The sequence below is a fragment of the Canis lupus genome, chromosome 1 (genome assembly GCF_048164855.1).
Source record: "Canis lupus baileyi chromosome 1, mCanLup2.hap1, whole genome shotgun sequence".
NCBI classification, from domain to species: domain Eukaryota; kingdom Metazoa; phylum Chordata; class Mammalia; order Carnivora; family Canidae; genus Canis; species Canis lupus.
Window position 1 is genome coordinate 72,482,869 of NC_132838.1, and position 26,080 is coordinate 72,508,948.

General features: G+C 37.7%; 1 protein-coding gene across 10 annotated transcripts in view; it reads left to right on the forward strand.

Moving 5' to 3' along the window:
* The window catches only part of FANCC (FA complementation group C), a 289,582-nt gene that overhangs the window by 164,148 nt on the left and 99,354 nt on the right, over positions 1-26,080 (forward strand). For all 10 annotated transcript variants that reach the window (XM_072835284.1, XM_072835235.1, XM_072835226.1 and 7 more), the window contains 2 exons: positions 18,425-18,538; positions 19,463-19,527. In XM_072835284.1, coding sequence (XP_072691385.1) covers positions 18,425-18,538; positions 19,463-19,527 — 179 coding nt within the window. The remainder of the gene's footprint in view (positions 1-18,424; positions 18,539-19,462; positions 19,528-26,080) is intronic.

A 26,080-nucleotide genomic window follows, 5' to 3' on the forward strand; every position in this document is an offset into this window, starting at 1 on the left:
CACTGGCCTTCTTGGGGTTTCTTCAGCAGCACTTTATTTCTTGCCTTTGGTCTGAACTTGCTGATCACTGGCCTGGAATCCTGTTCCTTCCTTTTCCTCCAGGTCTTAGTCTTATGCTCAGTCTTCAGAGTTGCCTCCCTTCCTTCTAGACAATAAACCCATTCTTTCTTCCCTGCTTTATTGTAGTCACAGCATCCTGATCATCCTCTCCTATCATTGTGATTGTCTTGTGTACTTCTTTATTTAATCATTCCCTCTTCCTCCTTCCCTCCCTGGAAGGTAAACTCTTAAGAGTGCAGCAACCTTTGCTGGCTTGTTGACTGTTAGATCTCCAAAGTGAGGTCCACAGTAGGGGCTCAATAAATATCCCCTAACTTATTTTGTTTTTTTTGTTTTTTAATTTTTTTAATTTATTTATGATAGTCACAGAGAGAGAAAGAGAGAGAGGCAGAGACACAGGCAGAGGGAGAAGCAGGCTCCATGCACCGGGAGCCTGACGTGGGACTCCATCCCGAGTCTCCAGGATCGCGCCCTGGGCCAAAGGCAGGCGCCAAACTGCTGCGCCACCTAGGGATCCCTCCCCTAACTTATTTTGAATATAGATACGTTATGATAAAGTTTATATAGTAAAGCAACTCTCTGACAAGAGACTTTTTTTCCATTGGTGTTAACGATATATAAATTTAGGGTTTTTTGCTGAAATCCTTCCTATTCCCATTCTCACATGTAACCTTTGGATGGAGGTCAGGGAGTGTGGTGGAAAATGAAACTGTCTAGGGAGAGACTGACATCTGCGGAATACAAGTTGGGAATAGAATTCTGTAATTATGCAAGTTCTAAGAACCTTTACCTTGTGAGCATCACTCTGTATCTCTGAAATTTTCATAATGATCTTACTTGTTCTATAATTATTAGTAATAAAAATTCGGTCAAATTAACAGTAGTTTTTTTTTGTTTGTTTAAAGGGCATTTCAGAGGGGGTTATATTTACAACTTAAATTTGTGTTGTGTTCTATAGTTTGTTCATACACAAATGCATCTAACAATCCCCTGTGAAAAGTATATCTTCATTTTGGAAATGAGAGAGTGATGCTCTATATGTTAAGAAACATTTAGAAAGCTGGCTGGCTTGCAAAAGCAGGACATGGGTCTTTGAACTTATAATACCGTTTCTGTTTCATTATGGGGGTTATCAAGTTTCAACTGAAAGTATCTATAGGAGGAACTAGAGAATGAACAGACTTGCTTGTCCTTAAATCCTGGAGTAAGTGGAGGTAACTGCCGAACCACATGATAGCTACCTGGGGATGATGCTGTTGCTCCCTGAATCTCCATTCCATGAGGAGATTAATCTCATCAAAACTGTCACCACATTCAAAACTAACAGAATTTCTCACTGTAATTGTTTTGCCCCTGACAGAGCTACATCCTGACACTCTTTCTTGCTCCCTTATGGAAAATGGATCTGGGGAGGGGGGGAGGCAAGAATAAAAAGGAGAGCAGGTAGGAGGCTGTGACAGCATTAGGTGAGAGGTCATAGTGGATGGGATCAGAATGAAAGCAATTGCACTGGAGAGGAGTACACCCTGGCGCAGGGTGTATTTGAGGTATAATTGACAGCTGATGAATCAGATATGGAGGATAGAAAGGGTATGAGGGAGGAATCAATACCTAAAATTTTGCCTTGAACAACCATGTACGTGGTGACATTTACTCAGATGACAAAGATGAAAAACTGGCTTGGGAAAGGTTGGAATAATAGTAGTCTTAGACTTATTAAATGTGAGATATCTCTTCCACATTCAAAGACATCAAGTAAGCCAGTTACGTATATGAATCTGGAGCATAGGAAAAGGAGCTGGGCAGGAGCTAGAATTTTGGAATGTGTTGCAGTTACCCAGAAAAAGTGAGATGGGCCTCCTAATGCCCTCCCCCAAATTTGGTTCTGATGTAGAGATCAGTGGTCTCAACCATAAACCGCGAGGGCATGCCCATACTAAGAGGATGTGAGAATACTTACATAATGCGGCTTTCTGGGCAGATCAGTGCTGGCTCCCTGGTTATTCCAGAAATGACTTAAGACAGCAGGAAGGAGACTGGTCTGGCTTTTGTGGTGGTTAGAGGATGGGCTGGGGCACGAGTTGCCGTGTGTAGGCTGAGCCTTTTGAGGTTTGCACTCTATTGCGTCCCCAGGAAGGAGCACCAGGATCTCCTCCTCAGCTTCCTTGCCAGCTTCCCCAACACAAGGCAGAAGGGGAAAGGGGAGCAGTGCAACATTAAAAGTGGATTTAAACTCTGTAACAGAAGACTTCAGCAATAAACACTATCTAAAATGATAGAACTAGAAAAGCTTTCCTGAAGGAGGTCTGAGGACTCCAACACTTGAAAATCAGATTGAGGAGGAAGTATCAGCAAAGTAGACTGGACAAGGAAAGAAAGGTATATAATATAGTATGCCACCAGCTAAGACAAAAACATCTTAGGGGAGCAGAAGCCAGGGGCATCATGTGCCCACAGTGGCTGTGCACCCCACAGCACCCTGGCTCTTGCTGTGTGTGCTGGAGGTGTGCAAGGTGGCAACCAGGGGAGAAGAGTCAACCTGCTACTGCTGAGGAGATGAGCAGGATGGAGGGTAGAGGTAGGTCTATTAGTTTGCATCATGGCATTTGGGTTCATGAATTGGTAGAGACAGAAGCCAGATTAGAGAAGATTAGGGAATGAATGTGAGGTGAGGAAGTAGAGAAGGCAAGTTTAGAAAGCTTTCTCAGGAAACTGCCAAATGCAGAGCAAAGAAATGGGCAGTAATTAGAAGGAGGAAGATGTTGGATCAAGGAGAACTTTTTTTTTAAGTTAGATCTTAGAGCACAGTTACAAACTGATGTGAACAAGACAATGATGATCTCAGAGAGAACAAGGATCGCTGCTGTAGAGAGTCCTGACAAAAAGGGGAGGGGGTCAGAGCCCAAGTGGACAACTCCACTTTATAGGAGCAGAGACATGCTTCTTCTATCAGAATAGGAGGGAAGGCAGAAAGCAGGCTGTTCAAGGAGGTGAGTCTCTAAGCTGATTGGTGATGACAGGTGAGAACTCCTTGCTAATTAATTGCTGTTTTCCCTACTATAGATGAGACAGGGTTCTCAGCCAAGAGCAGTGGGAAAGGGGCAGTGGTGTGATGAGAAAAGACATGAAATAATTGCTCAGAAAGCTGTGAAGCAAGTTGACCAGGAAGCATAGGAGGGCTGTGAGGCAATGCTGAGCCCATTTGAGGGTTGTGGTCATGAAATCAGAGCTCGAGCAGGCGGCTCTGGTATCTCATGTTGTCACCAGAATCAGCTGTGTGGGCACTGATGAAGAGAAGGTAGAGATGAGTTCACAGGGTTGGGGTTTCACATGGCAAGCACCACAGTACTTTGGGTGGTTGTGGCAAGTAGAGAGCTGAGGGTACTTGCAAAAAGGAGTGATCATTTAAACTTAGCGAGGTAGTCATTAAAGACATGACCTATTTATAGTAAATGTAAAGTATACATTTCTAGGTCTACCTTCGTCTCTCTATATTATGTGATTGTAGATATATTTCAGTGCTATTGTTTGATGTTTTAGTTTAGGCTTATTTTCTAAAGCCTTTTGATTTTGGTTTTTGGAAAACCAACTATAGTTTTTCCTCCTGGAACTAATGAGTGAGCAAGCAAGAGGTTCTGTAAGCAAAAGTAAAAGTTGCAGACTTTGTTATGATTGGACCTGTGTTTGGAAATTCTGTGAATTGTGTTATGTCAGCATCCTGCTCATGGAATAGGCTATGTAAACAATGGGTGTTGGGTGGTTCCATGAATGAGCAGCCTTCTCGCTTACACACTTAACCACTGCAATTCTCCAGATTTCTGAGTGTTTATTTCATAGTAAAAAGGGCTCTAAAAATACCAGGCCAGTTAGGTTTTTATTGTAGATCATTTCATTTAAACTGCAATGGGACATATAAATTTTAAAAAGAGAAAAAAAAAAACATTGAAAGCAGGATTTTGAAGGAAAGGCTATAGAAGTCTGTAATAACTTGTTTTGACTGTGGATGTGAAAGTGCAAAAGAGATGTGAATAACTTTATTTCATCTTTTCAGTGAGAGCAATTGGTACATTTAATTGATGCACAAAGGATTTGAATAATAACACATGAAAATATCCAAGTACTATGCTAGCCTGACAGTATTGTAGATACCAATTTTAAAGTAAAAGAAATTCTCCTTTTGAAGTTGATTTTTAATATATTCATAATTTCTTATTTGCAATATTATTTTTTAAAATTGTGAAGGCATGTCAGGTGATAACTTTGAGTGTTCAGAGTGAAATAAGAAAAGGATTAGGATGGATTAAGCTCTAGGACAAGAGACAATGACCACAAGTTGTACAGGGGAAGATTATTAGTTGGGGTATGCAAGCTGGGTTTAAAAACATGAGACAGGGAGCACTGCAAGGAGTAGAAGTTAGTAGGAAACAGATAATCTAGAGAAAACAGACCCATACAGTATTGTTTCAGACTGCCAGGTAACAATTTTAGGGATATAAGTTTTACTGATTATGAAGTATGGACAGGAATAATAAGTACAAAGAAAACTAACATTTTGCCTTTCAGTGGGCAGGAATTTCTGCCTTCCAAGAACCCTGATCTTCTTTACTGGGCCTGTGAATTTCCTGATAATGTCCTCTCCCCAGAAGCAAAGACAGCTGGGGTTGGGGGAGCAGGGTGTTTTGAAAATGAAGTCATGATAGGAGGGAGGCAGGGGCAAGAGCTAACAAGAGTTTTTTATGGAGAGGACTCTGTGAACAATACTAGCTTTTATGCTGTAGCCACACTTGCTATCCTAGGGAGTGCAACTTGTATCTCTAACTTAGGGACATTGCAAATATTTAAGTTTGATATAAGCAATTGTTAATGTTTGATTTGTGGATTAGGAGACAGAAAATGCATCAAAGACCCCTCTCTCTCTCTTTCTCCCTCCCTCCCTCCCTCTCTCCCTCTCCCTCTCTATCTCTCTCTCCCTCTTCCTAATAAGGGTAACATCTAGACATTTGGCCTGTCTCAAAGAAATTGAGTCAGCCCTGGCACTGAACCATGAGAATTAACATTTATTTAGCACCTACTATGAGCCAGATCTCTAGATGGGTGATGTTCATACATAGTTTCTTTCAGTCCTCCTAACCTTGAGAGGTATTCTTCATTTCAAAGATAATTTACAAACTAAAACTTAGTGATTTTTTTTTTTTTTTCCCACTGAGCAGGAGTTGCCAGTTGAACCTAAGTATGTCTGACTCCAAAGCCTAGGATGTTTCCACTCTGAAAGTATTCTCGGGCAGCCCGGATGGCTCAGTGGTTTAGCGCCGCCTTTGATCCAGGGTGTGATCCTGGAGACCCAGGATTGAGTCTCACGTAGGGCTGCCTGCATGGAGCCTGCTTCTCCCTCTGCCTGTGTCTCTGCCCTCCCCCCTACCCAGCTCATGAAAAAATAAATAAAATCTTTAAAAAAAAGAAAAGAAAGTATTCTCATTCAGCTCCTCCAGTAATGTTGCTGCACAGCATGGTTAAAGCTTGTTTGGATCATTGTTATATAGAGATTTTGGACCAGAGAAGCATTAACTATAGCAAAGGTAGGGAAGTGATGGGATGACCTGGGCTTTTCTTGTCTTGATTTATTCCCTAGTGCATGGGAGATAAATATACAGTGTTTGGGCTGTGTGGGCTAGGATGGTGCCAGGGTGGTGATCCTTAAACTTCACAGTGCAGTGAGGTGGGTAATGGTTCTATTGGAAAAGCTTCATACCCAGAGGTTTTGATTCAGTGGAATGTCTGTATGGTGATAAGAACCCAGATGATTCTGATTGAGGTGTGTGTCTCCATATCACACCAGGAGAAATGCTGAGGTAGGCAATGCCATTTTCACTGGCTCTTCATCCATTTCTTATTTGATTATGAGATGATAAACCTAGAGGTGATAGCCCCACTGTCAAATAAGTGACACAAGACCAGAGATTGTGGAGGTGGACCTTGACCATGATAATGAAGAGAGAGAAGGTTTAAAGGTACTCAAATCCAGGAACTGGGTTACTTGGCCATCTATTCTAAACTGAAATTGAGCAGAACAACTACTGATCATTAGGGATGTGCTATTAACCAACATTCCCATACATGTGCCTCACTTAATTTTGTAACATATAAAATCAATTTCATCAATCTGCATTTTATAGAAATGGGAACTGGCAAGGCCTGACATTGTTTAAAATAAATTACCCAGGATCCCTTTATTTTTTAAATTACACAAATGATGTATCAATATAGTCTCACAGACAAAAAAAAATCAAACACTCCAAACATAGGAGCCTTCTCTCAACCCCCATGCCCCTTTACAGAAGTAATCTCTGGTATCAACAGACTGTACAGATAGTTCCCCAGCTTTTGAGGGTTCACTTGACAATTTTTTGACTTTATGATGGTATGAAAGTGATACACATTCAGTAGAAACCATACTTTGAATTTTCAATTTTGATCTCTTCCCAGGCTAACCATATGTTGGACAATCCTCTCACATGATGCTGAGCAGTGGCAGCTCCCAGTCAGCCAGCAATCCTGAGGGTGAACAACCCATACACTGATAACCATTCTGTATCCACACAACCATTCTGTTTTTTGCTTTCAGGATAGTTTTCCATAAATTACATGAGATAATCAATTCTTTATTACAAAATAGACTTTGTGTATTAGGTGATTTTGCCCAAGTATAGGCTAATGTAAGTGTTCTGAACAGTTAAGGTAGCCCTAAGTTATGGTGTTGGGTAGGTTAGAGCTTTTAAGTACACTTTGAACTTAATGACACGCTTATTGGGATTTAACTCTATCATAAATCATGGAAGATCTATAGATCCTTATAGTCGTTGTATTTATATATGAAAATACATTAATTGCATTTATATACGAAAATACACAATATGCTAATGTTTCTTTTTCACATAAGTGGAATAACACTGTATGTATTATTCTGTAACTTACTTTCTTAACACAATACTAACTCCTGTAGTTATTTCTGTATCAGTTACAAGGTCTTCTTTATATTACTAGTACTCATCTTTATACCAGAAACTGCAGGAACATACATAAACTATAATCCAAACTAATTTTTAAAAGCACATGTGGTTACCCCTGGGTGGCTCAGCAGTTGAACATCTGCCTTCCGCTCAGGGTGTGGTCATGGAGTTCTGGGATCAAGTCCCACATCGGGCTCCCTGCATGGAGCCTGCTTCTCCCTCTGCCTTTCTCTCTATGTCTGTCATGAATAAATAAATAAAATCTTAAAAAAAAAAATAAAAGCAGGCATGTATTTAAGTTAGAGCTTCTACCGTTTTGCTCTTGAGGGGATATAGCAATGTCTGGAGAGATTTTTGGTGGTTTCAACTTGGAAGGGGTTGCTACTGGCATGTAATGGGAAGAGGCCAGGAATGCACAGGGCAGCCCCCCATAACAAAGAATTATCAGGCCCAAAATGTCAATAGTGCAGAGACTGAGGAAAACCTGCTCATCTTAAGAGTATTTCAGCAGCCCCCTGAAGGGCTTAATCAATATACAGTTTCTCAGCACTAACCTTATCCAGAGTGCTGGATAATAAATGGTAGGATTTCAAGTTTTCTCAGGAAAAAAGCAATTATACTCTGGCCTCTTCCCTGATTTGCAATCATATTTGAACTTTTATACTTAATAGTATTTTGCCATGAAAATGGCAAAATAATCCATTGATTACTAACTACTTATTGAATCTTGCATCCCAATTTCTTGAACTATGCTTCCCCACATAATAGGGAAAGGTGTTTCTCAACACATGTTTTACATAGCTAGTTTTCCTTCTGCAGAAAACTTCTCATTGAATTAAACTTTGTCCACTTTGGCTTGAGTAGATACTGATTGTATAAAATTAGAAATCATTTAGCAGTTTCAATATTGAATGGAAATAAAAAGAACCTTGGTAATTGCACATCTATTAGATTGAACCTACCATGCCCAAATAAGACTGATAAGCAAGACTGTTGACTCTTGGAAACAAATTGTCAGGTTCCAGATTGGGAATTGGCATTATTTAGGTTAATTTATTTAAACTGCTGTTTTGTATTGAAGGAAATAATGTATAAATTTTAAGCTTAGGCAGTTTTCATCCCTTAAAAAGTCTGTTTATTACTACTTTGCTAACGGGTATATAATCACAAATATTTTCAGTGAAAATAATGAGGGTGTTTTTTTTTCCCCCTCAAAATGACCTTAAATTAAACATGTCTGATTTTTAGGAAGAACATACTAGAAATAAAACTGTATCTTTAATTTAGGACTCATTTCTTCTTGATTTGGATTATAGATTATTCTAATACCTGGTAGTTGCCAAGTTACATTTTGAAATATTTTTTAATTCTTAATTTATAAGAAATAAAAAATACTGTTGGAACTTAGAACATTTTAATTTACAGAATTCTGAGTAACTTTTCAAGCAATTTATATTTTAGTTTTTTTATAGTTTTATGAAGAGCAGTGGGTATGCATTATATCATAACAGTCCTTAAAATTCTAGATATTAAGGATTTCAGATTTTAGAAGAGTTAGCAGTGAAACTACATCAGTATAATGATTTTTTTTCCCGAGACGTCTCAATATTAATGAGTGCTTCAGACTAACAGCACAGAATTGTGATGGTGTAAAATGTTTAATTCGCTTTTATCCTACTTTGTCTCTTAGAATCTTTATCCAGAAATAATTTGCGGAATTTGTTCTGCCTCTTATGTATGTATCCCTGACCAGCACTTTGTTTAGTGTGCCTGCTTTTGAACTTCAGAGAAGTGGGGTCATGCTGCGTGTTTATAATTTTATTCTTTTCCTTATCATGTGCTATGCTTGGGACTCTTACTTTTCTATGTAAGTTTTAGAAAAGCTTCTGAAGTTCCACCAAAAAAACCTATTTAGGATTGTTAATGGTACTTACATTGAGTCTGTATGACAAAGAATTTACATCTTTATGACACTTAACTTTTCTTGCTGGGGCCATAGTATATCTCTCCATTTAGGCAGGCCTTTAATGTATGTCTTAAAGTTTTGTGACTTTGATGTTTTGTCATGTAGTGCTATGCACAGAGTGCTACTGGTCCAGTTTATAAGGGGCAACTTTTCTTCTTTTTTAGTGAAGTAGTATATTTAGGTGGTGCTTATTAAGTTGGTCTAGATTCTACATTGTGTTTTTTGTCAAGGGAAATGATGATTTAAGATTGTATTGTTAAGGAAATTAGCCAGTTTTCACTATGGTATCTAATTTAGGAAAATATAAATCACTTGCAGGGATTTAATTAATTTGAAATTGTAATATTAAGTGTAACAAACAGGATAATAATATAAATGTTTTATTAGATGGGAATATAAAAAAAGAAGTGACTAATTCAGTATTTGGTCACAGGTATTTTATATGGTAAACGAATCTGCCAAGCATTCAAAACAGCATTAGTTCTATTGGCCAACAACTGAATTGACTGGATGCTTTTGTAAAAGTTTGTAAGGACAGACGAAAAGATTAAACATGTTGTGTTATACCTCTAGGATTAAATTTTTTGGTAAAAAATAATTGAATAAATTGGATTAAATTAGCAAAAGTTTTGTTTTGCCATTCAGGTTGCAAAGGGAAAAGTTTTAAAAATGTGTAGCTATGTTTTACAGTTTTTATTTAAGGATAATCAAGATGGATTTGTGATTTTCCAGTGCTCCTTTCAGCAGAGATGGTCCTTGCTGTTGCTTCTCCTGTCCCTTCTGGGTGCTCTGATACTGTGGTACTCTTAGATTGTAACAAGCTCATTAGCACCAAAGCAGCGTATTTTTCAATGAAATTGTATTTACATTGGTGTGCCAGGTTCCAGTCAGTGTTACCAAATTAAGTAAACCCCTTTGAAGTAAAAGCACATAAGCAATGTCATGTTTTTTCCACTATTCTGTGGATATTTTATGGGCTGAAACTTAGGAAAGCAAATTGTGAAAAGGAAAATTTATCATTTTATACTGTAACAAGGTCACAGAGGAATCCAGTAATTATAGTGTTCAGTAACTATGAATGAGCAATCCATTCTATTTATTTTTATTTGGCTAGTGTTTGAGTGCCTAGTGTATGCAATATGGAGGACTAGTTAACAGTTGCTCTAGGGAGTATAAAGATAGTGACCACCTCTTTCTTGGGGAGCCTGTGAGCTAATTAGTACACGAAGAAAAGGGTTACTATACAGTGCAAGGCAGAACTTGGTGGGCACTGTCAGAGAAATACAAACAGGATGCCATAGAGATTTCAGGAGAATCTGATCTCATCCTGTCAGGAACTAGAACAGGAGTCCTGGAGAAAGATGGATTTTGAAAGACATTTGTGATTTTGGCAGCTAGAAATGTGTGGAAGAAAGAAATGGGACAGAGATGGGAATGTGGTGACCCAGCAGGGAGTCTGATGCCACCAAATTGCAAGGATTAAAGGGAAAGACCAGGAGGAGTAAGTTTGACCTCCTTAGAGAGGAGGGGGATATGCTCAGGCACCCAGCAAAGGCTGGGAATAGGAGGGATGACAGGAACATTTCCGCTGGAGTCATTGCCCCGCCTACCATGGCCCCTCTCCCTCCACTTTTCTCTTCTCCTTCCCTATTAGTCTTCTGTCTGTCCTGCCACACAGCCTCTCTTTCTCTCTTTCCCTGCCTCCTTTCCCTCACTCTGTCTGTACCCAGCTGTCAGAATCATCTCAGAAGTCATCATCTCTGGGAGCATTCTGAAACCCTACAGTTGGAATTAATCATTTTTTCCTCTGTTCCCACAGTGATTGTCTTACTCCTCCCTCGTTGTAGCACTCACTGCATTCTGTCTTATATTATGGCTCTTTTCCATCTCGATCTCCCTTCCTTAGGCTGTGGGGGCTTCTTATCCCAACACCTTAGTAGCATGGCTTGAATAAACATCACATTAAGTGTGTTGAATAAATAAGGGATCCTTGTTTACAAACAGGTTTATTTATATTATGTATAAAGAGCTAGATGCGGTAGAGACCAAAGTGATGGAAATTCTAAAAGACTTTAATGATCAGATGAAGAAATTGTTTGGAGAAGCATGAAATATGTGCTCTCAGTTCAAGAAGATTGACCACAGTTTGGCTCTCTTAGCCCTCTGGCTGGGCAGAAACCACAGTCCTTCATCCACAAACCAACTGTGGGCCAAACCACAGCCTCATTGCTCCAGCTTTCCTCACCTACCTGTGAGTAAGCTGCCTGTTACAAAATGGAGCAGATACAGTGAGGTGAGGACAAAAAAGAACACCTGAAAACACGGGCAATGGATTTTCCTCTAATTTATTTAAAACTTCTCTCCTTATAAATCTTCACCTTCATGGTTATAAGTATTTTTAAAGTGGCTTTTCAAACACTAGCAGAATTCTTAAAACAACTCCATGAATCAAAATCAGACTTCAGATGTTTTGTACACAGCTATGTTCACTCCTGCATCTTTCATCCTCGAAGGATTTAGATCACAAATCTGGATGATGTGTTTGCATGTTTTCTTTATGTCCCTTGAGTCAGAACCTGTTCGTTTACATTCACATCCTTTTTGTGGATACTAATTCCTGTATTCAGAAGCCCAGTTCTTCATCAGTTCATTAGTAAAAAGGAAAATTGAAATAGAGGATTTCTGAGATTGCTCTGTCAGCATTTACAAAAGAATCGATGATCATGGGGATCCCTGGGTGGCTCAGCGGTTTGGTGCCTGCCTTCGGCCCGGGGTGTGATCCTGGAGACCCGAGATCGGGTCCCATATCAGGCTCCCTGCATGGAGCCTGCTTCTCCCTCTGCCTGTGTCTCTGCCTCACTCTCTCTGTGTCTCTCATGAATGAATAAATAAAATCTTTAAAAAAAATTTATATAAGAATCGGTGACTGTATGATGGTAGGACTGAATTTTTGTCCAAGGGCCAGATGCCTACAGAATCTTTAATGGTTTTCTGTTTAGACTGTTAGCCACTAGGTGGCAGTAAAGAAAATGCTCAGCAAGGAGAAATGCTTATCTATTTTTAAGTTTTACTTCAAAAAGAGAGATTTGAAGATCTAAAGTTTGAGGTGTCTGTGCTGCAGTTATATAACCATAGCCAGGCCTTGGTATGCTGTTTCTTAGGACCTATGCTTATTTTATCCAGGGATAAAACTCTTGTGACCCTCCATAGCAATTCATATCACAGAATTATGGGAAGAACAGACATAAGTTAAGCATGTAATTTTGTTTTGCCAAACATTTTCTATGATAAAAAGTAAGCCCTAAAGGGTCTTAAGCTGAGAACCAATCAGATTTGCATTATTATGATAAAAAACTATTCCAGAGCCTGTGTAGAGTGGATATAGGGAGATTCTTTATAAGTTTTGGCCATAGAGTAACCAGCTTTGGTAATTGTAGGAACTTTGGAAATACAGATAGTTGAAGGAAGAGATTTTAAATCGCTGCTAGAAAAAAAAATCTGTGTTAACTATTTGTTACATTTTTTCTCAGCATTATTTTTCCATACAAAATTAAAATCACATTGAACATATAGTTTGACACCTTGGTTTTTAAGTTACTGTTATATAGTTTTTCTTATGTCACGAAATATCTTTTTCAACATAATTCGTACAGTTGCATAAACCATGATGAATTCAGTCAATGCATTGTTATATAGGTTATTTATGTTGCTTCTGGTTTTTCACTGTTACAAATAATGCTGCTGTGAACCTAAAACTTTGATTAAGACATATTCTTGGGAATTAAATTACTGGTTAAAAGGCTATGAACTATGATGCTTGGCTCTGTATCATCAAGTGACTTCCCAGAAAGGCTTTACAAATTTGTACTCCCAACAGGGACAGAGTGCCCTTTTCATTATATCCTTACCAACACTGAGTCTTACAGTGTGTGGGTTTTTTTTGTTTTGTTTTGTTTTTTAAACAGGTAGGAGGTGGGAACTAATATTTATAGCACTTGATTTTTAAAAAAATCAGTTTCTAACCATATCATTTTAGGAATTTAGGCCAGGACAGGTCTACGAATCAAGTTGTTTTCATTTTTCGAAGACCTTAAGTGTTATAGTCAGCTTGTGTTAATGTAGGCGTTGTGAATACTATCTAGGGAACTATTCATGGCTAGTTTAAACATTACTCAGGAATTATTTACAATCCCTGGCCGTACCCTCTGAATCTATTGATTTTAACTTTCATTGGCTCAGCTACCAAAGTAACTCAAGCACTTTTGGGAAGCCAGCCTCCATGCATTAGCCCAATGCCTGGGATGTGAGTGCTTCTGAGAGGCACTGGAGTTATAGGGGAAAGCTTTGGCATGGTTTTCCTTAGGATCTATAATCTTAACTGATCGTTAACTGCTATAGCGTTGTTGAAATTGGTTTCTTTCCTTTTTTTTCTTTTTTTAAAGATTTTATTTATTCATGAGAGACACACAGAGAGAGAGGCAGAGACACAGGCAGAGGGAGAAGCATGCTCCATGCAGGGAGCCTGATGTGGGACTTGATCCCGGGTCTCCAGGATCAGGCCCTGGGCTGAAGGCGGCGCTAAACCGCTGAGCCACCTGGGCTGCCCCGAAATTGGCTTCCTTCTATTGTACATACACTGTATTACTTTTTATACCAACTAAATCTGTAGTACTTTGTATTTTAATTTTTTAAGCATCAATTATGTGAATTATAATGATAGTAGCCACCTGTTTATAGGTGGTTTAATTGAAACTTGCTTAACTGAATTTTATTAAAAACTTTTTTTATGGGATTTTTATTTTATGGGATTTTAAGTGAGATGCCATACGGTATTTCACACATGGAAAGTCCTCAGTAACTTTTAGTTGTCTTGTTAGAATTCCCTCAAGAAGTACGTTTAACCAGATCTGGAGGAACCCTCATGGCAGAGAGATTAGAACATCCTAAAGTCCTGAGGGGCCAAAGAGCCCATAGCCCCATATAGCTCCAAACAATCCAGTGAGGGAAAGTCAGCCCTAGGTGGGGTCTTTGCTTTGGGAAGAAGTTTAGGCTTCATCAGGAGAGTAATTGGGAGCCATAAAGGGTCTTAAGCTGAGAACCAATCATATATGCATTGTTTTGTTAAAAAATGATTCCAGCCACCTGTGGAAAGTGGTTACAGGGAGATTCCCGACAAGGTTTGTCTATAAAGTAAGTAACCAGCCTTGGGCACATTTCTTAAGCTAAATGTGTCTTGGTTTCCTCATCTCCAACACAGATTTAGTAATAGTACTCACCTTATAAACTGAGCTATTATTTATTTGTTATGTCCTCAAAACAGCTTCTAGTGTATAAGTGCTTTAAAGTTTGTTAAATAGAATGCTGAAAATGTGATGGCAGAAGGTTGAGCACTTCCAGTACTGCCCTCTCTCCATCTAGCTGACCTCCACCATGGAGAACGCAGACTGTCCCTGACTCTGAGTCCTTGGCTAAGCCTAGTTTCCTCCATCCCCATGTCTGGGTGCCACATGGATGTGGCATATGGCTGGCCAGGCCTGGCTAGCCTCTCTTTCACTTGAGACCTACACTGCACTTCACACAGTGGGTCAGGCCCCACTTTCCACTTACTCCATGTAGACTTCCTGCTGGGGAGAACTATGCAGAACTCACCAGTGCACACTGCCCCTCAATGGATGGTACACTGGCTGTAATTTAACTCCCCTGGCTTTGCCAGGCTGACTACAACTGCTTACTTTCACTCAGATTGTACTGGGTGTTTGAAACTAACTGGTGTGTCCTCAGCTCCTGTTTACTTTCTGTATATATAAAAGGACAGCTTTGAACTGAAAGAGAAAAGGCAAATAATATGCATATGGCTTCCATCCAGCCTTTTCTTGTCTTTAGTAGGGAGCCTCTTAAGTATTTTACATCTTACCAAAAGTTTAACTCTATAAATCTCTATTTTTCTCCCTTCTCAGTGACTTATTTTTGTAACTCATGTTATACATGTTGTTGGGTTTGCTTTGTAGTTAGTAATGTTTCAAAGCTACTTTGTTAACTTGCTATGAATTTTTCCAGTTTGAAAATAGTAGATGGAGTCTCATGCAGGAATAGCAGTTCTCAGCCTGCATGACTTAGTGTGTTGCCTGTAGTCCTTTTTTGAGGATCATGAGGCAACTCTGAGCTTACAGGGAGAAAGTACCATGATCTACAAGAAAAGGGTGGGGGGATCCCTGGGTGGCGCAGCGGTTTGGCGCCTGCCTTTGGCCCAGGGCGCGATCCTGGAGACCCGGGATCGAATCCCACGTCGGGCTCCCGGTGCATGGAGTCTGCTTCTCCCTCTGCCTGTGTCTCTGCCTCTCTCTCTCTCTATCATAAATAAATAAAAATTAAAAAAAAAAAAAAAGGAAAAGAAAAGGGTGCATACCAGATCCAGGGTAGAATTCTCCCTGGGAGGAAGGACAGCTGTAGAACTGGTGGGGGAAGGGAGAGATGGTATAGAAGGCTTCCTCTGTGTTTCTAATGCTTGTTAAATGTGATGGTGGGTGAAAATTGTCATATTATTTTATATCTTTCTGAATATGTGAAACAGTTTATGATAAAATTAAAATGATGTCATCCACCCTGGGCATTACTGGTAAGTTTATTGCCTGGTTTGGTGAGGCCTGCCCTTGACTGAGGCAATACAGCCTCTTCCCTTCATGGTCCTCCAAGTATTTGTGTATGGACTCAAACATTTAGATGTGGATATACAAGTTCATTTTATCACATAATGTGTACTTACTAAATGCAGTGCAGGACTTAAAAAAAATAATAAATTGGGTATTTCCCTGTGAATATATAAAAACCACTGGGTTGTATACTTTAAGGAATAAATTTTATAGTTTATGAATTATATCTCAATAAAGCTGCTGTTAAAAAATAAAATGTTTCCAAATATAGCACGGTTTCAAAAAGTATTTTTTCCTGATTATAAAAGTAGTACACATATACACATAGGAAACTGGAAAATGTACTAAAGTAGAAAGAATATATATACCCCTAATAGCACCATCCCAGAGACTGTTAACATTTGATGATGGTTTCTTCCATTACCTTTTCATTTCCATGTATAGATTATTTTTATATTGATGAGATTGTTTCTGTATATTAAAATTTGCATCTTCCTGGAGCACCTGGGTGGCTCAGTCAAGTAAGTGAAAATACATATTACATAGGTCAGATCAAGCTGACATCGACATCGGGCTCCTTTCTTAGCAGGGAGCCTGTTCTCCCTCTCCCTCTGCCTGCCACTCCCCCTGCTTATCTTCTCTCTCTGCCAAATAATATATAAAATCTTTAAAATAAAATTTGCATCTTCTTTTAACAGTGTAATATAACCATTGAAAATGTTCTCATAAATTCCTTATAAACATTTTAATGGCTTACAAGATGAGCCACTGTATGAGTATTATAAATTAATCAGTTCCTGCTGTTAGACGTTTTTTGCTATGAGAAATAACATTATAGCGAATGTCTTTGAGTATAATTCCCATCATCATATTTGGATTTATTTCCTTAAATGTATACCAGATACGTTAAAAGTTCTGAATGCTTTTAAAAATCTTTAATATGTATTTTCTTTTTTTTTTTTTTAAAGATTTATTTATTTATTCATTCAGAGAGAGCGAGAGAGAGGCAGAGACACAGGCAGAGGGAAAAGCAGGCTCCATGCAGGAAGCCCGATGTGGGACTCGATCCTGGGTCTCCAGGATCACACCCCGGGCTGCAGGCAGCGCTAAACCGCTGCGCCACCGGGGCTGCCCTTAATATGTATTTTCAAATTGCTCTCTATAAGGCAGACCTCTACTAAACTATAAGACACCTTTGTTCAGGTTCTAAACCCCTGGGCAGACATAGCTCTGGCAATCCAAGCTTGGGGTGGGTAATGGGCTTGTGTTACACCCACTCTTATTCTCTGAAGGTGCCTCAATGTAGTTCACAGCAGCAGGATGTATGAATATCCATTTATATTTTAATAGCTCACACAGTGTACCTGTGTCAGAGAACCCAGACTAGCATTCTGTATTTAGATCTCTAAAAATCTTTAATTCATTAAGTGAAAAATGGTATGTTGATATTTAAATTTACCCTTTGAGGTGAACATTTATTGGTGTTTGTGCATTTATTTGTATTTTCTCTTATGAATTATCTGTTCATACTCAGTTTTTATCATATGATACTTTGCACATTAATTTGATTACTTATGATCTGTTATTATTTATTAATACCTTTCCTAGTTTGTGCTTATATTATTTTATTAAAACACAAAGTTTTATTTGTATTTAGAACAACTAATGATTTGCTCTCTTAATTTTCACTTTACCTTTGTAAAGGCTCTTCCCCATTCAGACACCTGAAAAGTACTCATGTTTTCTTCTTGTTTATTGTTTCATTTTTACATTGATTGCTTTAATTTAAATTAAATCCAAGTATATTTTGACAAATAACAAAGTATAAATCTAATTTTTTTCAAATAGTGTTCCCATGGCACTTTTTTTTTTTTAAGATTTCATTTATTTATTTGAGAGAGTAAGCAAAGGCAGAGGAAGAGGAAGAAGACGACTCTCCTGCTGAGCAGGGAGCCCAATGTGGGGTTCTATCCCAGGACCCTGGGATTATGACCTGAGCCTGAAACCAGACGCTTAACCAGCTGAGCCACCCAAGTGCCACCCCTGTAGTACCATTTATTGCATTATCTTACCCTAGTAATTTGTGGTGTGTTCCTTCTCATGTGTTAAATATTATAGCTCCTTGGATAAAAATATTTTGGTGAATTTAAAAACAAAAAATCACATTCTTAATATGGTTAAAGCATTGTTCATGTGTTATATATTTTTTGCTTCATTGTTAACATTTGTTTAAATTGACCTATTTTTAATGTGATAATTTTAATGCTAACATTTCTTTTTTTAAAATTTTAATGCTAATTTATTTCTTTTTTCTTTTTCAGTTTATGTGAGTGAATGCACATGAACTGGGTATTGGGACAAAATAAGATTACCCATTTCGTAGAGATGAGCACATTTACAGATGACCTGGGCTCTAGGCATTATACATAATAGGCCCTTGCACTCCCTCTTTTTTTTTTTTTTTTTAAGATTTTATTTATTTTTTCATGAGAGACACAGAGAGAGAGAGAGAGAGAGAGAGAGAATGAGAGGCAGAGATACAGGCAGAGGGAGAAACAGGCTGCATGCAGGGAGCCCGATGTGGGACTTGATCCCTGGTCTACAGGATCACACCCTGGGCTGAAGGCGGCGCTAAACCGCTGAGCCACCCGGGCTGCCCTCCACTCACTTTAAATTTTTCTGTTTATACCCGGGCTGCCCTGCACTCACTTTTAATAAATTTTTCTGTTAATGTCTTTAAGGGGTTGTTATCTCAGATACTTTCGGCATTCAGATTTGATACAAAAGAAGTTGATCTTTTTATTCAAAGTCTTGGATATACACCTGAAGATTACTGTCCTGGTTTGCTTAAAAATGTAAGTATTTTTAATTTATTAGTATTGAAAGTTTTGTTGCTTGATGTACCATTAGCAAAAAGGGTAAATGGAAATATTTCACTTTTCCAGGAGAGATGTTTAACTTTTCTCGGTTTATCTCTTCTTACCTTGGGCAGACTTACAGTCATGTAAGGAAGAAATGTGAGGTGGGAGATTATGATAAAAAAGGAAAGAATTTAGGAGAGGTTATTCTAAATCAACCAACCCCTCTTGTCTCCTAACAGATCTCATTTATTCTCTCAAAGATTTTTGGGAGAAGAGATTGCCTTAACCAGTGTAAATACATTCTTTTACTGTTGCACAAATTTTGTATTTAAAATAACCTGATAGGAATTTTATTTTAAAGCAAAATAACAATGTTATTTCATTTAACAATAAAACAACAAGTAACAATGTTGTAAATAGTATTATGTATTTACATCTTAGTATTAAAACTATGTTTTCTTCTGCCTGGAGTTTTAGCCAAATTCAAGAAATTTTAATTTATGATCTTCAAAGTAATGTTATGAGATTTTTAATGTCTGTTAACTATTCTGGTCTTTTAGATACTTTATATGTAAATAGCATTTTTGAAAGATAAAGAACTAAATTAGGAAAGAAAATAAGCTAACTTTAATGTGGTTTTATTTTTAGCAGGTTTGATTTTCTTAGGAACTAATGATATCTGTTGTTCATTTGCTTAAATTGGAATGCAGAATAACAGACATTAAGAATAAACTCCAAGTTATTAGTAAATGTGACTTGGCACTGCTTTCTTTTCATTTTGACAAAGTAAAACAAGGAGAGGACGGGTAGGGGAAGGGTGGGAATCTCAACGGAAATATCACTCACACCAAGAAAAATAGAACTGATGTAATCCTGTTTTGCAGTGTGAGTTAACCTGCAACTGATTTTGTTTTACAGATGGTTTTATCATTAGTGTCTGAACTCCGAGAGAATCATCTTAATGGATTTAACACTCAAAGGCGGTAGGTGTTAAACTAAACATCCCCCTTCTTAAGTTTCAAAATGTATCAGTTTGGTTATGAGAGAAAAATTTTATAATTCTTAGGAAATGCCTGTTCATAGTTAGGGTTATATTCTGTGTGGAGAGATTATTTATACACAGCAAATTGGTGAGTTTTACGAAATTTTCTTTTTTTAATCACTAGTCTTTCAATTTTTATAGAGCAGTAAATCATGCACTGTCTCTTGTGACCCATTGAATAAAAAACCCTATGTATACAGTAGGGAACACAAAGGAAGGGCTCAGCCAGAGTGTATGTATGCATGCGCACATTAAAAATACACAGACAGTATTTACAAGGCAACAGATATTTGATGTGAACATACGACTTATTTTAAGAAACATAATATTCCAAAATCTAAACAAATCAAATAGATTCAGACAAATTAAAAGGCAATTAATCACATTTGCAAAATGTTCTCATTATGTGAGAGAATTCAAAATTTTCTTCAGTGGTGAGTATATAATTTCTTTAAAAAAGATTGTACTTATTCATTTGAGAGAGAGAGAGAACATGAGAAGGGGGAAGGACAGAAGGAAAAGTTGAAGCAGACGCCCCACTGAACTGAGAGCCCAATGTGGGACTCCATCCCAGGTCCTGAGACCATGACCTGAGCTGAAGGCAGACATTTAACCTACTGAGCCACCCACGTGTCCCAGTGAGCATTTCATTTTTAACAAATTATTAACTAAGAGAGTTTGGGGACAAGGGACTTTTGTCCTTGTTTTTTGCTTTTTGTTTGCTTTTGTAAAGCTATTGTCAATTAAAGTTCTATCAGAACTAGCCTTTGCCTTCAACTTATAGGATCCTTTGCATCTGAACTTTAAAATATAAAACTCTTCTAAAAAAAACACTGGAGAAAATCTTCATGACATTGGATTTGGCAGTGATTTTTTTTTATATGACACCATTAGCACAAGCAACAAAGGAAAAATAGATAAATTGGACTTCATTAAAATTATGAATTTTTATGAGTTATAGGATACCACCAAGAAAGCAAAGACAGCCTACTGACTTGGTGAAAACATTTGCAAGTCATGTATCCAATAAGAGATTAATAGTGAAAGAACTGAAACTCAACAACAAAAAACTCAATTCAAAAATGGGCAAGAGAGTTGTTTATACATGTTTCCAAAGATGATGTGCACCTGGCCAGTAAACACATGAAACAGTTGTCAACATCACCAGTTATTAGGGAAATGCAAATCAAAACCACAGTGGGGTTATCACATCACACATATGAGGATGATCTAGAATTTAAAAGACAAGCAAAAATGGAACATAATAAATGCTGGCAGGTAAGTTAAGAAAGTAGAACTCTTGTGCATTGTTGGTGGAAATGTAACAAACTATAGAAATGATTCCTAAAAGGATAGTCTTGCTGTTAAGGATAGTCTTGCCTCTCTCTGTGTTTCTCATGAATAAATAAATAAAAATTTTTTAAGAGATTTTATTTATTCATGAGAGAGAGAGAGAGAGGCAGAGGGAGGAGCAGGCTCCACGCAAGGAACCTGATGTGGAACTTGATCCCAGGACTCCAGGATCACACCCTGGGCCGAAGGCAGATGCCAAGCTGCTGAGCCACCCAGGGATCCCCAAATAAAATCTTTTTAAAAAATGGGTCCATAGTATATTAGGGCTTAGGGATAATGAAAAGCTTTGAGTATAGACTGTGGAGATGGTTCACAGCATGTGAATGTGTTTAATGCCACTACATTGTTACCAAGGACAAGTGATTAAAATAATAGCAGTTATATGTTTTACCACAATAAAAAAATTAAGAAAAAAACCCAAACATGATATTAACAGTATATTCCCTCCGATGATTAAAATTTATTTATTTTTTAAAGATGAATTTATTTATTCATGAGAGACACAGAGGCAGAGACATTGGCAGAGGGAGAAGCAGGAAATGACTAAAATTTTAAACATTTATATCAACCTGTGTTGGAGAAGATATGGAACCACTGGATCTTTCATCTGCTGTGAGAATGTAAAGTAGTATCACCACTTTGGTAAATAGTGTAGCAGTTTTATAAAGTTAGACACACACTTATCATATGACCCACCAACTCCATTCTTGAGTATTCATGACAAGTGAAAAACTTAGGTTGTCAGTAACAAGACAAGTAACCCAGTTAAAAAATAGGCAAAATATTGGAAAATATCATTAAAAAAATCTATACAAATGGCTAATAAGGACATGAATACTTGTATACAGATGTTCATAGCAGCATTATTCATTATAAACTAAAAGTGGAAGTAACTAAAAATATCCATCAACTCATGAATGGATAAACGAAATATGTTATGTCTATACAGTAGAATACTATACCTTACTAAGGAAGGAATGATCTACTGATTCATGTTGCAACATGTATGAACCTCAAAAACATTATGCTTAGTGAAAGAAGACAGTCGCAGAAGACCATATATTATATGATTCCATTCTTATAAAATGTTCAGAATAGGTAAATCTATAGAGACAGAGTAAATTAGCTGTGGCCTAGGGCTGAAGATAGGAACAAAGATTGGCTGCAAATGAGCTCAGAAGATCTTGAGTTGATGGAAATGTCCTAAAAGTAGATCATTAGTGGTAATGGTTGTCCAACTCAGTCATTTATTAAAAAAATCTTTGAATTGAACATTTCAGACAGGTGCATTTTGTGGTATATAAACTATACCTAAAAAGTAATAAGAAGAGTCCTTTAGGGGAGCATGGAAAGCATTTATAATCATTTACTTACAGGTGAGATAGAGACTTTGGTTTTTCCTTGAGGTGAATGTTGAATAATAGAATTAGAAATTTATTAAAAAGGACTTAAAACATTAGTAGGATACAATGTATATGTACACCATACACCAACATCTCAAACTATGTCAAGTTGATGATTTTATTTTAAACTTAACCGAGAATAAATAACCACCAAACACTATTAACAATTGGAAAACATCAGCCAGAGAATTGGAAGATATTTGCAACCTATAAAATAGACAAAAGATTAGAATGAGAAGTATATAAATGCCTCCTGCAAATAAATCATAAAGAGACCAACACTCCAGTACAGAAATGGTACAAGAAATATAAGCAAGTTATTACTAGAAGAAGAAAACAGAATAATAAATTTTAAAAATTCTTTAAGAATGATGTCAGCAAGACAGTAAGTAGAACAGAAAGTCTCAGTTCTTGTTTCTGTACAGAGACACTGATTTAATAGTATATGACCTGGGCAGCCCTGGTGGCGCAGTGGTTTAGCGCCGCCTGCAGCCCGAGTTGTGATCCTGGAGACCGGGGATCGAGTCCCGCATCAGGCTCCCTGCATGCAGCCTGCTTCTCCCTCTGCCTGTGTCTCTGCCTCTTCTCTCTCTCTCTCATAAATAAAATTAAAAAAAAAAAAGTATATGACCCAAAGAGCCTTTATAAGAACTCCAGAAACCAATTAAGTTATAATACCCTAGGCAAGCTCAAAGTCAAAAACAGCATATTGAAATGGATAAGAAAGCCATTTCACATCAACCACAGTAGCCCTTCCCCTAAGCTGGCTCAGCGTTGTGGGATTGGGAGGAAAATTGTAGCTTACAGCCTCTCTCTTGAGGGGGAAAGAAAAGAATGGAATATGTTCAGTGTTCCTGCTTTTTTGGGGAGGCTACATGAGGGACTGGTGTTTCACTTGCTTGACTGACTACTGATGGGGGAACCAGCAGACTTTCAATGCCTGTTCACTGCAGAACATTAGAGAGCCCTCAGCTGCTTTTTGCAGCACCAGATAACTGGCAGTGCTACAGACAGAGGTAGGCTCTGGGAGAAAACACCCAACTCACAGCTTCTCTCAAGGTGGGGTAGGGGGTGGGAAAGAAGAGTGGAATGTGTATCTTATCTTCTGAAGGAAGCTTCTAGTTTCTGAAGGAGCTACCTTAAGGATTGATTTCGATTTTCCTTGACCTGAAGCAATAGCAGAACCAGCATACTTTGGAGGTCAGAAGGTTGCTGAGAACAAGAGCCTAGTGGCTTTTGGTAGCACAAGAGAACCTGCAGTAACACCGACAAACACCAGAGGGAGGAAGAGATTGCAAACTCCTGAAAAACTGTCAATCTCTCTGAGAAATTACATAAACAATCCTGGAGAAGACACATCCCCAGAAAAGGTTCAAAGGACCCCCAGATTCTCTCACCAGGTTGATTAGTGAAAGTCTTCCCATGTACAAAGGAAGTCCATTAAAGACTGGGAGAAGTAGCTATTTCTTCATCTGCACAAAGCACAACAAAAGATAACATGACAAAGAAACAGGAAAACATGGCCCAATCAAAGGAACAAAATTAATTTGCACAAACCTACCCTAAAGAAGTGGAGAGCTACAACTAACTACCTGGCAAAGAATTAAAAATAATCATCCTAAAGGAGCTCAATGTACTACAATAGAATACAGATATAAACAACTAAATGAAATCAGAAAAATGATGCATAAACAAAATGAGAGTATCAACAGATAGCAGTTATAAAAAATAGATATTATGGAGCTGAAGAATACAATAACTGAATTGAAAAATTCAGTAAAGAAATTCAACAGTAGACTTAGTTAAGCAGTTAACTTGAAGACACGTCACTTGAAATTATCGAATCAATTAGGAAGAATGAAGAAAAGTTAATTAAGCCTAAGAGTTTATGAGACATCATCAAGTGGACCAATTATATGTATTGTGGGAGTCACAGAAGGAGTGAGAGAGAAAGGGACAGAGAACTTAGCAAATCTAAGGAAGGAATTGGACATCCAAATTCAAGAAGCTCAAAGAACTCCCAACAAGAATGAATCCAAAAGGACCTACAGCAAGACATGTTGTAATCAAACTATCAAGGGACAGAGAACATTGACAGCAACAAGAAAGAATACAGTGAATACAATCCCTACAAGAAAGCTATCCAGATTATCAGTGGATTACTCAACAGAAACATTAAGGCCAGAAGGCAATGAAGTGAGATATTCAAAAGTGCTAAAACAAAAACCTGCGAACCAAGATTATTATATTCTGCAAAATGTCCCTCAAAAATGAAGGAGAGATTAAGACTTTCCCAGATAAACAGAAGCTGAGGGAGTTCATCACCACTAGATCAGCCTTATAAGAATTGTCGAAGGGAGTTTTTCAAGTTGAAACAAAAGGACTTTAGGCAACAACCCAGGAGCATACTGAAATATAAAACTCTGGTAAAGATAAATATATAAACGAATGCAAAATTCAGTATTACTGTAATGGTGGTACATATATTACTTTTAAATCTAGTACAAAAGTTAGACAATAAAAGCATAAGAAAGAACTATAACCATAAAATTATGTCAATGGGTACAAAACAAAGAGGTATAAATTATGACATCATAACATAAAGCGTGGGCAGGAGATAGATATAAAGGAGTACAGTTTTTTTTATGTAACTGAAGTTATCATCAGTTTAAAATAGATTGTTATAGGAGCACCTGGGTGGCTCAATTGGTTAAGCATCTGACTTTGACTCAGGTCATGATCCCAGGGTCCTAAGATTGAGCCCCATGTCAGGCTCTCTGCTTACTGGGGAGCCTGCTTCTCCCTCTCCCTCTGCCTGCCACTCCCCCTGCTTGTGCATGCCTGCTCGCTCTCTCTGTCAAATGAATAAATAAAATCTTAAAAAAAAATAGTTTGTTATAACCATAAGATATTTTATATAATCTCCATGGTAGCAACATTTTAGATGTAAGGATATACAGAAACTGAAAAGGGAAAAGATGGAAGAAGATAGTACATGCAGATGTTAATCACAAAAAAACAGACATGGCTCTACTTCTGTAGAATATGTTAAATCAAAAACTGTTACAAGAGACAAAGACCTTACATAATGATAAACAGATCACTTCACCAGTAGGATACAGTAGTTTATAAATATCTGTACACCTAACAGCAGAGTCATCAAAATATATGAAGCAAGCATTGATAGGATTAAAGGGAGAAGTGGAAAGTAACACAATAATCCCATGAGATTTTAATACCTCACTCTCAATAATGTCTAGATCAACCAGACCAAAGATCAGCAAGGAAACAGAACATTTAAAAAAAGAACAACTGAACCCTATAGATACATACAGAATGCTCTATACAGTAACAGCAAAATACATTCTTCTCAAGCACACACACAACATCCTCCAGATAGATCATGTTAGGTTACAAAAAAGTCCTAACAGATGTAAGATTAAAAGTTTACCAAGGACTTTTCCAGCCACAAAGGTATGAAATTAGAAATTGTTAGTAAGAGGAAAACTGGAAAATTCACAAACACATGCAAATTATATGAAACACTCTTGAACAACCGATGGGCCAGAGAAGAAATCACACGAGAAATCAGAAAATATGTTAATATAAATAAAAATGAAAATACAGTATACCAAAAAGTATAGGATGAGGGAAAACTAATATTAAGAGGAAAGGATATAGCAGTAAACATGTTCTTTAAATATGTTTAAAGATCTGAAATCAGCAACCTAATTTTAT